The following is a 15,277-nucleotide window of genomic DNA, read 5'->3' as shown; positions in this document are numbered from 1 at the left end:
AGAGATACCGCGAGAAGTGTTGGACTCTCGTGCATGCGCACACGGCATGTTGATGAGCGCTAGCTTGGCTCGCGGACTTTGGTGAATTGCTCCTCAAACTTTGAGAAAACTACCCGCTTCCTCGTCGCTAAGTTAGTTTGCTGTGCGCGGACTTTGAGTGGCTCCGTCATTTCACCATGCTGCAGTTTCTGGTGAGTTAAATCAACGTTTCCACGCGTGTCATCGTCTTTTATCAGGATGTTTTGTGTTGGTGAATGTAGCTCAGCCAATGACACAATAATAACGAGACAGTCAAAAGTTATCACAGACTCACTGGATAAGATATAAAACTCATTTATAGTCCCCTGAAAATGATATACATGTTATTAACTAAACGTTACTCACTGTAATAGAAATGTAACCATTGTTGTTAGCTAATGTCCTCTAAGAATTGTCGATATGATTTGATATCGCGATATGAAGTCAGATATCGTGGGATAGCTGTGTTGGTTGGACGGTTTTGGAAGCTGAATGTTAACAAAATGATGCAATCTCCCAAACCTACTAGACTATTCCAGCTATTGATTTGTTTTTCTTTACCCACTTAGTGGTTGTGTCCAGGTTAGTGTCAATTTTTAGAAATTGTGAATGTTTTTTTGAGGTAAAATACTCCGACACACCATGATCGCCCAGTTCTTTTTATCATAAACAGGAAGTCAGACGTCTCAACCTTTATTGACTTGTTTTCTTCCAGGCCGGCTTCACTTTGGGGAATGTTGTTGGGATGTACATCGCTCAAAACTATGACGTGAGTATGCTGTATTTTGTGTGTAACTTAAGTTTTCTGCCTATAACTTTTGACCTGCCGGCTTTTATGAAGGCAACACTGCCCAGATCCTGTTTAAACTGACCTCTAGTTGGTTTAGCTTGATGTAACACATTGATAGCGATCTAAATGCACCTGATCACTATTTATAAGGTGCAATAACAAAGTGCCTCGGAACAAGGTGAGAGGCTAAATCAGTAAAACAGATAACTTAAGCTTAAAGATTATAACAAAACTTTTGTCGTCTCATTTCAACGATCCAAGATTAACTTAGTGGCTTATCGATGCAATAAAAAAGACTCAAATTGCTATTTCAATGCAACCCTTCTTTTCCAGGTTCCTAACATAGCCAAGAAAATCGAAGCTTTTAAGAAAGACGCGGAGGCCAAGAAGAAGCCTCCAGAGTGAGCCGAACGGGACCAAGTTGCAAGCAGGAACAGACTTTTGTGTGCAGAGAAACTATTTATTTTGCAGGGTTATGGCGTAATCATGCGCGTACATTTGATAAGAGTTGATTGTGTATGGAAACATAAACAGTGCCTGGAACAGTATTTGTTTCCTCTCTTTAGTTTTGTGGGCATGTCCCCATTGTAGCCTATTTTTGTAAAGATAAATTGTGCAAAGACTGGTTTTCAAGAATTATGCAGCTATCTATTGGGATCACTTTAAGTCCAGGTCGCTGGCCTTTTCTATGATGCACTGTGGTGATGTAACCCACTCATGCCAATCTAAAACTTCCACCGTAGATGTGTCTAATGTTCTCCAAAATGAATAATAGCACAGCCTGCTGCGACATTGTTACATAAATGTTTAAAAAAATAAAATCCCTGTCATGTCAATTCCAACTGCCAAAGGTTTTATGACACAAGTACACAGTTCGAGTCATTCAGCTTACAATAAAAGGTACATATGATATATTTTTAAGTGTCTGCCTCGTGAACTTGACCTTTTACGGCACTTTCTTTCATTTGTTTTTCCCCCTGACCCTGTCCAGCAGCTCGGGCATGCAATATTATGTGATTGAGAGCCTTCCGGTGTCAGAACAGTTTTTTCTCTTGCAACACGAAGAGACCTGGAGTCTCCTGCTGGCTGCTGTACACGACCGGGGGGATGCTCAAAGAGCGAGAGAAGAGAGAAGATGCGGGGACAACAGACAATACCCTTGTTAATGCTGCACAAACTACTTACAGTTATCACACTGATCCCAACACTTTCCAACTGTTGTTAGATTAAACGAGCCTGAGCAGCTCTGTCTAGACAAGAACATAAATGGACAAAGTAGCAACAACCCAAGAAAAACTTGATTTTGATCGTTGAACGTGTGTGTGTGTCTGTGTCTGTCTGTGTGGTTGGAACTGTTGCGGGGAGGCCATTGAGCCTGGACACTGGACAATGGGGTCTGAGTTGTTAAGAGCTTTATAAGTTAGGAGGAGGATTTAAAATTCTTTTCTAGATTTAACAGGGAGCCAATGAAGAGAAGCTAATATTGGAGTGATGTGATCTCTGATGCTGGTTCTTGTCAGGACTCTCCCTGCAGCATTTTGAATCCAAAGACCAAATGCCAACATTGCTGATTTCTGAAAACAAAAAACATTAATCACACTCATCATGCAGCAGCGTTTTACTTATGTGTCAATAAACCCTCCGTGATCAAATAGTTCGTCTGTTGCGCAGTTCTGTTGTGGAATGTTGCTATTGTGTTGTTTGCTATTGCTGTCATGTTGTGACTTTTGTTGTCTTGTGGCTTTTTGCTGTTGTGTTTTGACTTTTATTGTGTTAAATTATTTTATATATATATATATTATTTTTTTTGCAGTTGTGTTGGGGCATTTGCACTTGCGCCCCGCTGTTGGCCCCTCTGCCTTCACGTTTATTCAGTTAAAACGTCTTTTTGGGCTGTTGGTTGGGCATCTGCCCACCAGGTGGCGCCAAAGAAAAACAACGGTTTTACTGGAAATAAATCTTGGCAGAATTTTTTACTACTTCTTCCTTTTCTTCCCTCCCTTCTTTTTCTTCTTTTGTGACTTTGGCCACGCAAACCCTCTGAACTCCAGACATTGGGAGGCATTGTCGCAAACGTAGCTGGCCATTTCTATGGCTTCTGGGCTGAGGATGTCCAGCTCCTCCTTGGGGGTTTTTGAGGACTTCTTTTTGCCTTTCTTTCCACCCTTCTTCTTGGCGGGCTTCGACTTCTTCGTTGGCTTTTAAAAGAAAAATAGAAATGGATTCGTTTTCTGTCCACTCACCTAAACTAAGTACACTCTTCAGACTGTGAAAACTAATGAATGTTTTTTTGCCGGTAATTCACCATTGTAGAAAGTCTCAGAACGGTTTCCAGTAGTTTATCTTCTTCCAATCTGCAAAACAAGACACAAGTGTTTGAGGGTTACACTTCACGGCATCTCCATTGGCAACAGACGGAGATGAAACGTCATCACCGTATTCATCTCCTCCATGAGGTGCCTCTCTCATCCGCTTTGTATGGGAAATATTTGGATTCTACCCGCGCCCCCAATTTGTAGGGGAACGGTGAGCCGAATTGTTAACAAAAGTCCCAGCACACTAGTACCGAATGTTCCGCACGTTTTGATGTGCGATTTGTGTCCGTGCTCCCAACGCTGCAGGACCAGTTAGGTGCCAAAAATCGGAATACAAAATAAATAACAGCCGTCGAAGATGGTAATCATTGCGCCTTGTCTTTAATTATTGTTTTTGTCTTGCAAACTGTTTAACAAAAAAAAAAAAAAGAAGGATCTTACCATTCCTGAACTTGGCACGTTGAGATTTGGCAGCTGAGTGACTGAAGCCCAGATAGTGATACCCTTTTTGTTTATGCCCCGTTGCCATAGCGACAGAGCAGCCCTGCTCCTGAATAAAGGCGGTTTGCCTCTCCCACAAACCTGTAAATCCTTTCTGCTGCACTCATGCTTCAACCAAAAAAAGCCAATAAGAACAGACTACAGTGCCTCTCCAGATATCTTCACTTTTATTTGTAGTGCAGACTTGTTAAAACAAAAACTTTCAAATTCTTTGGCAACTCTGACCAGACCCTCCTTGATTTTCTTTTTTCTTTTCTTTTTTTTTTTAAGCCCTTGCATTCACATTGTGAAGGTGCAGTTGTGACATCACTGTAACGTTTCATTACATTCAGAAAATGTAAACGACTGAATATCATGCAGAAGCTCTTGGATCAATCATGCATTGCAAATAAATTACGACGCTGACCAGTACGTAGTCGCTGAGGAATCCAATATGGACCCAAGAAACCTCTCTGTTGTGAGCAAGACGCACAACGTGAAACCAAATAAACACACTAAAAAATAAGTGACATCAAAATGTATCAGTTGCATGCCGGGTTCCTGCTCATACATTAGTAGTATGGCGTCAAATCACAGGACAAATGCCAGGACTGTTCCGCTGGAAGTTTCTCTGATCACCTGCATAGAGCCTCGTCGTTTGGGAAGGCAAACGTTGCTGTGGTAAAGTGTCAGCTGGCAACAGGGTGGTGGTTTGGTTATTCTGCAGGCTGAGGCTCCTCATCTCGTTTTACGATAAGCATGAGACATACAGTGAGATATCCCTTAATGCTGTTGCTCCCTTCGTCTTAAAAAAACACTTTCTGGCAGTAACGCAGCAGCACGGAGATTTTCCACACTGGGTCCGAGGAGTGACGAGGAGTGTTTGGAGCTACTGGGTGGAAATGAGGTGGACGATCATGCGGATGATGCGGGAGCCTCGAGGGCAGCTGCACAGGTCCATGCTGGGACTCCTGATTTTGTCCTCCAGCAGCTGGTCGAGCTCCCAGCGCAGCTCCTTCACCAGCTCAGCCACCTTTTAACACACAAGTAGACATTAGAGTTTATTTGCGTGCATCTATTGTGGGAAAGTGCAAGTCTGCTTTTGTCACTCGTGCGTCAACGGTGGTGGTTCGGTCCTCCTACCTGATGTGAGGCGGCAGCGAATCGGATCCATCCATCGTCCAGGGAGATGACAAACTCCCCCTTGTGCAGCTCCACGTTGACCTGACCGCCGCCGAACAGCACCAGCGGGTACACAGACACCATGCTGCAGTCCCTGATGAAAACGCGGCTGGTTTTCACCTTCTCGTGGTACACCAGGTAAGGGCTCTTGTAGTGGCGAGCCTGGGGCGCAGCACAAAAGAAAAATAAATAAATGGAGGGAGAGGCTATAAATGATGTGTTTTGCAATGATCTGTGGTACATCTTGGTTCTTAAAACAAATGAACGTGTGAAACTTTATCCCCACCGTGTAGTTTACGGAGGAGGGGTGCACGTGGACGCAGCCGTCGTTCTTGGTCACGAAGCGCAGCTCGTTAGCTTTGGGCTGCATCTTCATCGCTCCTTTGCTGGTCATCTTGTAATTCCCCTGAGGAGCTCGCACCTGGAGGGATCATATCGATGGATATCAAACGTAAATCATACCCGTTTTATATTCAGATGATCAGAGACGTACCTGGACCACGTTGGGATAGAGAGCGGCACACAGCATGGCTGACATGAGCCGGATGTTTTCAGCGTTCAAGTTTGCCTGGGAAGCAACATGTTATGTTTAGAAACGGTAACTTCACTTCAGATTAGGGCCAGATCATTGACGCGGCGTTTGTGCGAGAGACTCGCCTCGGGACCGGTCGCCTCCAGGACGCCGTCGGTGCCTTTTGAGCTCATGCGCTCGATAACGCGAGCCCTCAGTCCTTCCTTGATGAAGCCGATGTCAGACAGCAGCTCGGCGAACTGCCTCTTGAGGCTGGCAATCTCCTGCACGCAGAATTTCGAGAGCCGCGGTTTAAATCCGAGGTTGTACTGTAATCCTTCCAAAGCATTCACGTTTAAATATAAAAGACCACTTCTTGTTTAAAAATAAATAAATAAAAGGATCTCAATTCGATCAGAAAAATAGAACTGAAGGGGGCAACAAATTGGCTGCGACGGCCTTTCCTGACCTGTAATCCACGCCATGACAGAAAGTTTTCCCTGCAGTACAGGAAGCCCGCCTGGTGGCCATTTTTCGCAGCACAGCTCCATCCCTGCAGGAGACAAGAAAAGGAAACAAAAGTGACGTCAATGTGGTTCCAAATGCACCGTTCTGAGTAATTCCCTTGAAGCTGATACCTTGTATGCTTGTAACAAGGCGAGATGGTCACTGCTGGCGACAGCAAAGGCCAGTTTCTTCTCATTGGCTTCTTCTCGCTTATCCCACGGAGAAACCTGGAAAGAGGGGAAAAAAAATAAAAACAACAATTTGTAAATAAAATATTTTGGGGTTTTTTTTCTCGAGAAATAAATGTGGAAATGTTTTTTGTACAGTAATCAGCCGTGTGGCGCAAACAAGTGGCACATATGGTCTCCCCTCGGTGTGACAAGTGGCGTCTTACAAACGGCGATTTGAAGGCCAGGCTGGCAGCGATGGTGAGCGCTGGGTCGAGGCAGCGGAAGATGGCGCCGAAAAGCATGAGTTTCCCAATGCGCACGTCGACGGGCAGGCAGGCCAGGTGGTAGCCCAGCGGGGTCAGCTTCTCGTCCGCAGTCAGAGCTCCCAGATCCTGAAGGCGGTGATTCGCGGCATCCACGCTTGCCATGGCCGGGGGCTCGATGAGCCGAGAGAACACCGACTCCAGTGTCAGCTCGGCGAACACGTCCAGGATCTTGATTCTGTCAGAGCGGGGGAGGAACCGCTTAATGGAATGTCATAAACAAACAATTCTTTGAATTCACAGAAGCAACGATTTAGCTTGGTGCAAACGTCAACCAGCTGGACGCACCGAAGGCAGAGCTGCTCCAGGGGAACTCTCTGGATCTCAGGCAGCTGCTGCTCAGACAGCTGGTGTTGGAAGCAGTGGCTGGTGAAGAGGTGGAAGCAGACCCCCGAGGCCACGCGACCAGCTCGACCTCTCCTCTGCAGCGCGTTGGCCCGAGAAACCCACGAGTCCTCCAGGCTCTCCATGCTTTTAGACGCGTCATACCTGAGAACAGTCACACGCAGGGCTTTTAGTAAAAGCTCCACCTCACCCAGACTGAAGGGATCAAACAACTTGGCCAGAAACGCTACCGTTTCTCTTTCATCTTGCCCGAATCGATCACGTAGACCACGTCGTCGATGGTCACCGAGGTCTCGGCGATGTTGGTGGAGATGATGATCTTTGTGACGCCGTCAGGAGGCCGGCTGAAGACCGCCTGCTGCTCCTCATTGGACAATGTAGAGTGAAGTGGGTACACCACGCACCTTGTGTGGGTGACAGACAACCAGTATTAGATGAGAGGATTCACTTCAGATGTGCGATTGTGGCTCAATTACTAAGTTTTTAGCATTTAAGTTTTATTTATTGTTTGAGAATTTTGCTCAGAAATCCAGCAAAACAATCGAAATGATCGCCTTCGCTGAAAAATGAGACCAAAGGACGGGCTGTAGCAGAAACGTAGACACAAACCTCGATGCGCCCCTGTTGTTGAACATTCTGTTGGACTGGAGCTGCTCATAGAGCATCTTGATCTCAGCGAGGCCGGGCAGAAATACCAGCACTGCACCTGCATCAAAGTATCACAGAAAAATATCGATTAGAGTGAAAAGAAAAGAAAAATTTATATTTCGATAATTTATGTTTGTTAAAAACTATATTATCCTAATTTTTTTGTTCATAGAGGTCACTAATGTTGATCGGTTTTCATTTTGATAACATTGATCAAAGTGGATCTTTAGGGTCTATCCATCAAAAGTCAACATCTTTTACATTTTCTGACATTATAAAGGCTGAATAGCTCAGTGAAGATTCAATGAATTAATTAAATTCATCAGGATCTGAAGTTAAGTGTTGTGGACTTAACTCATTCCAACTAGATGAACACACAGGATTCATACCTGGCGGGTAATTGTGTTTTCCATCTACGATCCACTCCAGCAGACTTTCCACCAGGTCCATGTTGATCTTGTCCAGATCCATTGCAGCCATGGTCTTCAGCACAGATTTCTTTGTATCTGTATCATTAAAACAGGATTTATTGTCTCTGTATCACCAGGCTGCACAGATGAGATGAGTTTCTAATCCTGCTCCGCTCACCTTTATATCTGACTGAGAGTTCCTGCAGGCCGAGCTGTTGGTCCGGGATCGTGTCTTTGACAAAGTCCTTCGTGTAGAAGGACATACAGTTCCAAACATCGTCCCCCAGGTCCTCCACTGCGTCTCTGGGATCGCTTCTGCTTCCTCGCCCACTCGTGGAAGACGAGCTGGGTTTCCCCGAGCGCATGTAAGGGCTGCCATCCTCGATGACATACCTGCAAAAAGAAAGAGAATGAAGTAGAACATACTCTTTTGTTTCGACTATATATAAACATACACACACTCACCGAGTTTTAGCGATGGCATCCTCAAGAAAAAACTGGTCAACGGGGAACGTTCGCCCTGAAACAAGATTCATTATGAAGCAGAGAGAAATGACTGGAGTGACCCGTGGGCAGGTTTGAGTGGGAATAAAGTAAAATACCTGGTATGTGGACAGTAGGACAGTTGTAGAAATACTCAGAGAAGAGGTTGGCGTTAAGAGTGGCACTCATTAGAATAATCTTCAAGTCTGGTCTCTGCACCAGCAAGTCTTTCAGCACCAATAGTAAGAAGTCACTGACGAAAAGAAGAAGATTAAAGGTCAATATCTGACACAGCTTTTACGACAAATACAAAGTTTGAGTCATTCATAAAAGGGAGAATATGGAATTTCACCTCTCCTCTGTTCGCTCGTGGACCTCGTCCACAATAACATGCGTGACACCGCTGAGGTCCGCCTCGCCCTCCAGCCTCCTCAGCAACACGCCGGCGGTGCAGTACAGCAGCCTGGTGGCCGACGTCTAACAGAGTCACAAGACGGGGAACCGTCCGGTCAGAGCCGGCCACAGAGATCCAGCAGCACATTTGCGTGAACATTTGCATACCCTGACACTCTCCAGGCGGATCTGGTAGCCCACGGAGTTGCCGAGATTCTCGGCGCGCTCTTGTGCCACTCTCTGAGCCACGGAGATGGCGGATATACGGCGGGGCTGAGTGCAGATGATGTTGGCCACTTGCTCGGCGGGACCGCTCAAAGAGGCGTCCAGAATGAACTGAGGAATCTGGGTGGTCTTTCCACACCTGCGTAGAAATCACAGCAAATACAAAGATTTATAGATATGTTTTGAGTATTTTAGTTTTAGCCGCTTCATAAGAAAATTGCAGCAACAGTCCCATTTTTAGACTTTGAATCAATGCCAACATGTCAGTGCTGCTCTGCGTGACTTTTACCCAGTCATCCCACTGATCACCAGCACTTGACACCGGTCCAGCACGTCGAGGATGTTCTCTTTTTCTTGCCACGCAGGGAGGTTCCTCCTCTGCTCCAGCATGGACCTGAAGCGCCTGGATGACTGCATCGACATGACAGGGAACAAAAGGGCAGAGCATGAATAGGCACGCACCGCGCCGGAGAGGAAGCTCAAACACAAGCAATATTGCTCTTGCCACTTGTACCTGCTTCCTCTGGAACTCGCGACGCAGCTTGCCGTTTTCTTGCAGCAGGTTGTCCATCTTCTGATTGTGCTTGTTCACCATCTTCTTTCGGAGACTGACGTAGCTGTCATTCTCAACTGGAACGGCCGTTTCTTCTTCATCCTCGTCCTTCTCCGCCAGCTCCTCTGCTTCTCCTGCCGTCTCTTTCACTTAAGTATAACACATTAGTAGTAAACATGTTTTTTTACCAGATATTTAATTGTTATGCAATAAATTAAAACAGCAAAGGACTTACAGTCTACGGGTCTGTGGTTGTAAACTGGAGCAGCCCTCCTGCTGTTTGTATAATTACTACTGTTGGTGCTGCTGCTCCGGCTCTCCTCAGACGCACTGCTTCTCACACTCTTACTCTTCACGATGGGAAGAGAAGGTGGAGGCGGCGCCACAACAGGCGGCGGTACGCTGTATTTATGATGACTGACAGCCAACAGTTCTTTCATGGTGCGTTCATCCTCGCATAACGTAATCAGAGTGTAAACAACTGGCTCGTTGCTCCTTGCCGCAGCCAGCGCTTCTCCAAATAACCTCTCGGTCACACTGAGCCTCCCCGCCGCTCCGAGAGACTCGTCGTTGGTGCTGAAGGCAACAATCGGTGCCTGAAAAGGATAGCGATTTCCTTTGGGGAATCGAACCTCCAGTTCATATTCGGGGGGTGAATAGCTGCTGAAGCCCGGCTGGCTCGGGCCGGTCAGGTCTAAAGGAGCGGGGTCCGATTTTGGGAGTTCGTGTTTGAACTTGCATTTGTCTCCGAAGCGGCAACCTTGACCTTTCAGGTAGAACTTGCAAATGTTACGGTTGCTACCGGCTCCTCCGCCATTTCGACTTTTAGCCTTTTCGCCTTTAGTCGTGGCGCCGTCTAAGAAGAGCGAGAGGTCCAGGGTCACCGTCCAGACTGCGTTGGCAATGCGCTCGCTGAAGCGCTCACCATAAATGGCGGTTAGTGCCAGAGCTTCCTCTTGCCTCTGACTCAAGCACTCGTCCATCGGCAGGGCCTTGAGACCATCGGGGGAAACTGCTTTTGGGCCGTAACGTTCACTGAAAACCTGCTGGAGGAGGTTCTCCAGAGTGGTTCCTAATTCCCCTCCACCAGCTTCCAGTGCCTGTTTGCCGCGCTCCCGGTCAAATCCATACCTGCACATAGACGAGGAAACAGAAGTCGCACAATACCAAATCAATACTCACCACTTCATCTTTATTCAAAAAGCACCAAATGCAACACAGTCGAGCAACAGCCACGCTCTGGCTTGATAAAGGAAAAGTTCGCACAACTTTATTCAGTTTTAATTCAAACCTTTAAAATCCTCAACAGAAAAATCTTGTCACATTTTTTACATAATGCAAATTGATATAAACGCATAATAAAAGAATTTCTATTAATTACTGTAATTTTTACTTTATTCAACTTCACATGTCATGTCATAAAGTATTAATATTCATGAATATGAATAAAAAGTGCTGTTGTTTGGGTTTTTGTCCTTATCTAAAATGAAACCAGAAATAAAGTGTTATAACACATCATAAAGAGTTTATACTGATGGTTTAATCAGGTTAAAGTTTTTAACTTAAAATAGTAACTGAAGACTTCAAAAGTTTCTCGACCAAACAGCAGAGTAAGATCATGATAAATGGAGCAATAGAGACTTAAAAAAAGATAAATCTGATAATTACCTGCATAGTTTTCCTATAGCAAACAAGGAGATAACAGGTTCCGGGGTGGGCCGCTCCTCATCGGACTCCGGGTCATATTCTGGGCTCTCTGCTTTTTCCACAGGTTCATCATTAGTAGCCCAGAACTGGCCTTCTTCACGGTGATCCAGTTCATCCAATTCCTCCTCCTCTTCCTCATCCCCCGAATATTCTGAATCAGATTGGCTGAAGCAGAGAGAATAATCTGTAATCATTTGCCTTTTCTTTCAACAAACATAATTAGAGTATATATATATATATATATATACTTACTCATACGGCTCATCAAAGTTCTGGTTCTGTAATTCCCGTAGCAACTCCTTGAGTTGTTCTTGGTTCTCATTAGTCATGAAGATCTTCTGCAAGGGCATGTTGCTCATCTCTGGTTTGATGGTGTCACCTGACTTTGAGTACGTCCTGGTGCTTGCCAGGGACCTTGGAAGAGCTTTACTAGTACTTTTTCCATCTCTTCTACCGTCTCTGTCTCGATCTCTACCGCCACCACCTCTACCTCGATCTCTGCCACTGGCACGGCTCCCACCACCACCTCCTCCCCCTCCTCTTCCTCCACCTCCTCCTCGTCCTTTACCAGGTCTGCAGATGAATCCAGGTAAACAACAAAATGTTAAAAATACAGATGAGGAAAGAAATCGGTAGTAAATAAGCAAACTGTGAGAATGTTAATTTACCTGCTGGAACGAGAGGGTCCAAAATCAAGGCTGAAATCGTCACCATCATCCCAGCAACCAGCTCCTCCTTTCCGGCTTCCTCCTCCTCCTCCACCACCACCACCACCACCACCACCACCACCTCCTTCTCCTCCTCCTCGTCCTCCTCCTCCTCTTCCTCTTCCCGCACCTCCACCTCCTCTTGGTTTGTTGAATCTCCCTCCTCCTCTGTTTGGCTTCCCACCTTTTTTCCTCGCATTCATCTCTCTGCCAACAAAAGCAGCTTGATGCTCAGCCTCACTCCATCTGATCACCACCAACAAGCTATAGGTAAATAAACACTCCACATACTCACATGAAATCAGCGTCTTCTCATCTGTGGAGGAGAAAGAGAGGCAGCGAATGAATCTTATTAATGTTTTTGTCACAGCCTTGGGAGGATCCAGCAATCCTAGAGAGACCACGGGAGTGGTGGGAGAGCAGAAAGCTACTGTACATCCAACTGCGGAGCACAGAGACACAGAGTCGCTGTGGGGTGACTCGATGTGGCACTTCAGTTCAAGTGCAGCAATGAGCTGGTGGCTGACACACACATATACGCACACACACACACAGCGCTGCTGCTGGCTACAATTATGCAATCAGACTGATGCAGTCTAACAAGCAACCAGGGCGATGACCGTTTAATTACGCGCCTCGCTGCGAGGCAGAGTATTATTAGAAAGGGATATAAAAAAGAAGAAAATACGTGAGTCAAAGCGGAACAAATATTGCGGCATTGTGTCGACAAGTTCAGTCTTCGCACTCACTCTTATGTACCAGGCTTCAGCTAACCGGCAAGCTAATGGCTAATAGCCTCATTTCTCATGTAACATGAGGGCTTAAAATAGGCTTTTATTACAGAAAGTAGAGGCTTTTAACTGTCCCGTGGTGCCGTGAAACACAGGGGGGCGAGTCACGAGCATTAAAGTATGAGAAACTAAACTTTAATAAGAAGCATGAACAGACCTCAGGCAGCTGTGCTGGACACCGGTAGCTTGCATGTCTCCTATTGGTCGAAACCCAAAGTTCAAAGTTCATTTCCGGTTACGCCTTGAGAAGGTGAATATCTTTTTTTTTTTTTTTTTTTTATATAAATACATTTTTTGAACAAGTATTTATTTTTTAAGTGGGTATGTGCTAAATTCAAATGAATTTAAAAAAATATATTTTATTTTTAGCTTGAAGTGCCCAAACCAGTAACCGTGGTAACAGTATTTTGCGTCGAGCAGTCAGTGCGGCCCACAACCTACAGCATTTACTCACATTGGGTTGTTTTTAAGGCGATAGAGGCAACAAAATTAGTACAGAGTGCGAGCTTTGTGTCATTTTCACAAGTTCTTAATCAGAGTTTACATGTCGCTGAAGTTGGCGGCGTTTTAGAGAAGATCGAGGCAACCATCTGCAAGCTGGGGGAAGCTGTCACGGATGTCTGGTGGGGAGTGATTATTATTGTGAAGACATGATCGCTCAACACACACACACACACACACACACACACACACACACACACACACACACACACACACACACACACACACACACACACACACACACACACAGTGTTTCCTCTCTGATTTAGTATAATTCTCACCTTTCAGATCAGAAAGAAGGAGATCCTTCCGCTCCCAATGGTAAACTTCCTGTCATATATTTGTTGACATTTCCTCACATTTTGCATGTGATTGCAGATAACTTTGAGCTAAATATCTCTATTTATCTACAGAAGAAGAACCCACAAAAGTCTCATACATTTTCCCAAATGGGGACAGATATGGTGAGTGAGAAATGGCGATGCAGCTTGAGGCATTTCCTACAGATGTGTAACATCTGTGTGCCTCCTCCTTTCTTCAGAGGGGGAATGCAGCAGATCTCTGTCCGGAGCTCTGGTGAGGAACGGAACTGGTAAACACACCTCAGCAAATGGTGTCATATACACTGGCGACTGGTGCAATGACAAAGTATGTATGTGCAGTGTTTGCACACACTCATAGTCTGTCACAGCTGTGACTAAAAGGCCGAGTGGCTGTGTCGGGGTTAGTCATGCATGCCGTGTCTCTGTCTCTCTCTCTCTCTCAGATGCAGGGCAGAGGGACCCTGCAGCATCCCTCTGGAGCGCTGTACGAAGGAGAATTCAAAGACAATATGTATCATGGCGTGGGAATATACACCTTCCCTGACGCATCGGTTTACAAAGGTTGCTTTAAAACGAACAGGTACTGGCAAGCATCATGTTTTTGCCGAAAGAACATTGGGCGACTAACCAAGTTGGCTGAGAAGGTTATGTTTTCGTCTACATGTATATATTTATTTATTGGCTTGTATGCGTGTATAAACAATTCACCCGAATTGCATGAAATTTTCAGGGATGACATGTCTTCATCCAAAGGATGGTTCCATGAAATATTGAGAGCGATTGGGTCAGAGGTCAAGGTCTGGGTCATGAAAAGGTCCGACGTGCCACTGTGTCAAACAGTGATTACATGAATTAATTCAATCCACCACAACAAATGACGGAAGGAGTGGCGTGGTGGATCAAACCACCTTGTAATGCATTGGTTTCCATGGTGACAAGTGTGGCGATGGCGAAGGTATGCGCTCTACTGAGTGCCAGTTCTAGTTTTAAGTTTAAAATGACAGATCGCCGGTCACAGCTGTTCATTGTCTGTTTCTTTCGTTCTTTTTGGATACAATCATGAAGCTACAGCTTTCAGTCTTTGTAAAGCTTGAAATAATAAGTATGATTGGTAAATACTCAGTATTGGTAATACTCAGTACCTCGGAATGAAATGCTTTTTATCGTCTGAAATCAGCATTATTAACTTAATAAGAATGAAGTAATAATATATATATTAACTCATACCTTGAATGTGAACGTGTGAGAAATAAACAGTACTACTAGAGATTTCTTTGAATTCATGTGGTAACAAAAGTGGAGATATTTGTGTTTGCAGGGGTAAGTAAACGACAAAGCTGGTGTGTATAACGCCGTACTAACAAAGAACTATTCAACGTGGTTTTTTTTTCATACAATAGTCAAAGCCTTGAGGCAAAACATTTCTGAAATCGAAACAACACATCAAATAACAGTTTCCATTTTTGAATAATCAAGCCTCACATTCTTTATATGGACAGGATTTATATAGATTTGTTGTGTAGGAGCTCTTTTTGGTATTGCACACTCGTGTTGCAGCGCTGTGTCTCTTGACAAAAGTGTAATGCAGGGGTATTTTCTATTTCTTCCTATTCGGGCTGCACCGCTATGGTGAATATTTTCCCATGTCTGAATTGTTGTGTTGAAGGTTGGAAGGAGACGGGGCCTTTGTGGACCCGCAGGGAGTGCTTTGGAAGGGGGAGTTTCATGGCAAAGCAGCACTCGGCCTCAACATGGAGCACAGCGTACAAGAATAAGAGGAGCCTTTGAACTATTTTGTCTTTAATACCACATTGAAATAAAAACTGAAAAAAGAAATCTGTACTTTTCAAACATTTTGAATATGTGTTTTCTGTACGACGGAGTAGGACGGGGCG

At 45.0% G+C, this 15,277-nt stretch overlaps 2 protein-coding genes across 2 annotated transcripts; one reads left to right on the top strand and one right to left on the bottom strand.

Moving 5' to 3' along the window:
- The first annotated feature begins 21 nt into the window (after window positions 1-21).
- stmp1 (short transmembrane mitochondrial protein 1) lies at window positions 22-2,457 on the top strand. Its single transcript, XM_080491668.1, has 3 exons — window positions 22-191; window positions 734-787; window positions 1,142-2,457. Exons 1-3 carry the CDS (start codon window positions 177-179, stop codon window positions 1,211-1,213), a joined length of 141 nt encoding a protein of 46 aa, XP_080347794.1. The 5' UTR covers window positions 22-176; the 3' UTR covers window positions 1,214-2,457.
- Window positions 2,458-3,769: 1,312 nt separating this feature from the next.
- Window positions 3,770-11,579, bottom strand: dhx57 (DEAH (Asp-Glu-Ala-Asp/His) box polypeptide 57). The gene is made up of 22 exons (XM_080492466.1): window positions 11,313-11,579; window positions 11,022-11,225; window positions 9,589-10,484; window positions 9,315-9,502; window positions 9,090-9,211; window positions 8,744-8,939; window positions 8,535-8,659; window positions 8,302-8,435; window positions 8,165-8,219; window positions 7,878-8,092; window positions 7,679-7,795; window positions 7,251-7,347; window positions 6,872-7,045; window positions 6,585-6,785; window positions 6,198-6,474; window positions 5,935-6,030; window positions 5,766-5,849; window positions 5,443-5,580; window positions 5,279-5,353; window positions 5,072-5,206; window positions 4,747-4,947; window positions 3,770-4,636 (listed from the first exon to the last, which is right to left on the bottom strand). The coding sequence occupies exons 1-22, from the start codon at window positions 11,417-11,419 to the stop codon at window positions 4,493-4,495; spliced, it is 3,981 nt and encodes a 1,326-aa protein (XP_080348592.1). The 5' UTR covers window positions 11,420-11,579; the 3' UTR covers window positions 3,770-4,492.
- Window positions 11,580-15,277: the final 3,698 nt, after the last annotated feature.

This window comes from Lipophrys pholis, assembly GCF_963383615.2.
Source record: "Lipophrys pholis genome assembly, chromosome: 22".
Lineage (NCBI taxonomy): Eukaryota > Metazoa > Chordata > Actinopteri > Blenniiformes > Blenniidae > Lipophrys > Lipophrys pholis.
This window is presented reverse-complemented; position numbering and strand designations above follow the sequence as displayed.

Bases quoted from the DNA above. Each gene is read 5' to 3' on its own strand.
- stmp1 (XM_080491668.1), top strand. The intron at 788-1,141 runs GTGAGTATGCTG...CTTCTTTTCCAG, and splicing joins ACATCGCTCAAAACTATGAC to GTTCCTAACATAGCCAAGAA.
- dhx57 (XM_080492466.1), bottom strand. From the start codon at position 11,419: ATGAGCAACATGCCCTTGCAGAAGATCTTCATGACTAATGAGAACCAA. The intron at 8,436-8,534 runs GTGAAATTCCAT...TCTTTTCGTCAG, and splicing joins CACGAGCGAACAGAGGAGAG to TGACTTCTTACTATTGGTGC. The intron at 8,093-8,164 runs GTGAGTGTGTGT...TTCTTTTTGCAG, and splicing joins GATGCCATCGCTAAAACTCG to GTATGTCATCGAGGATGGCA.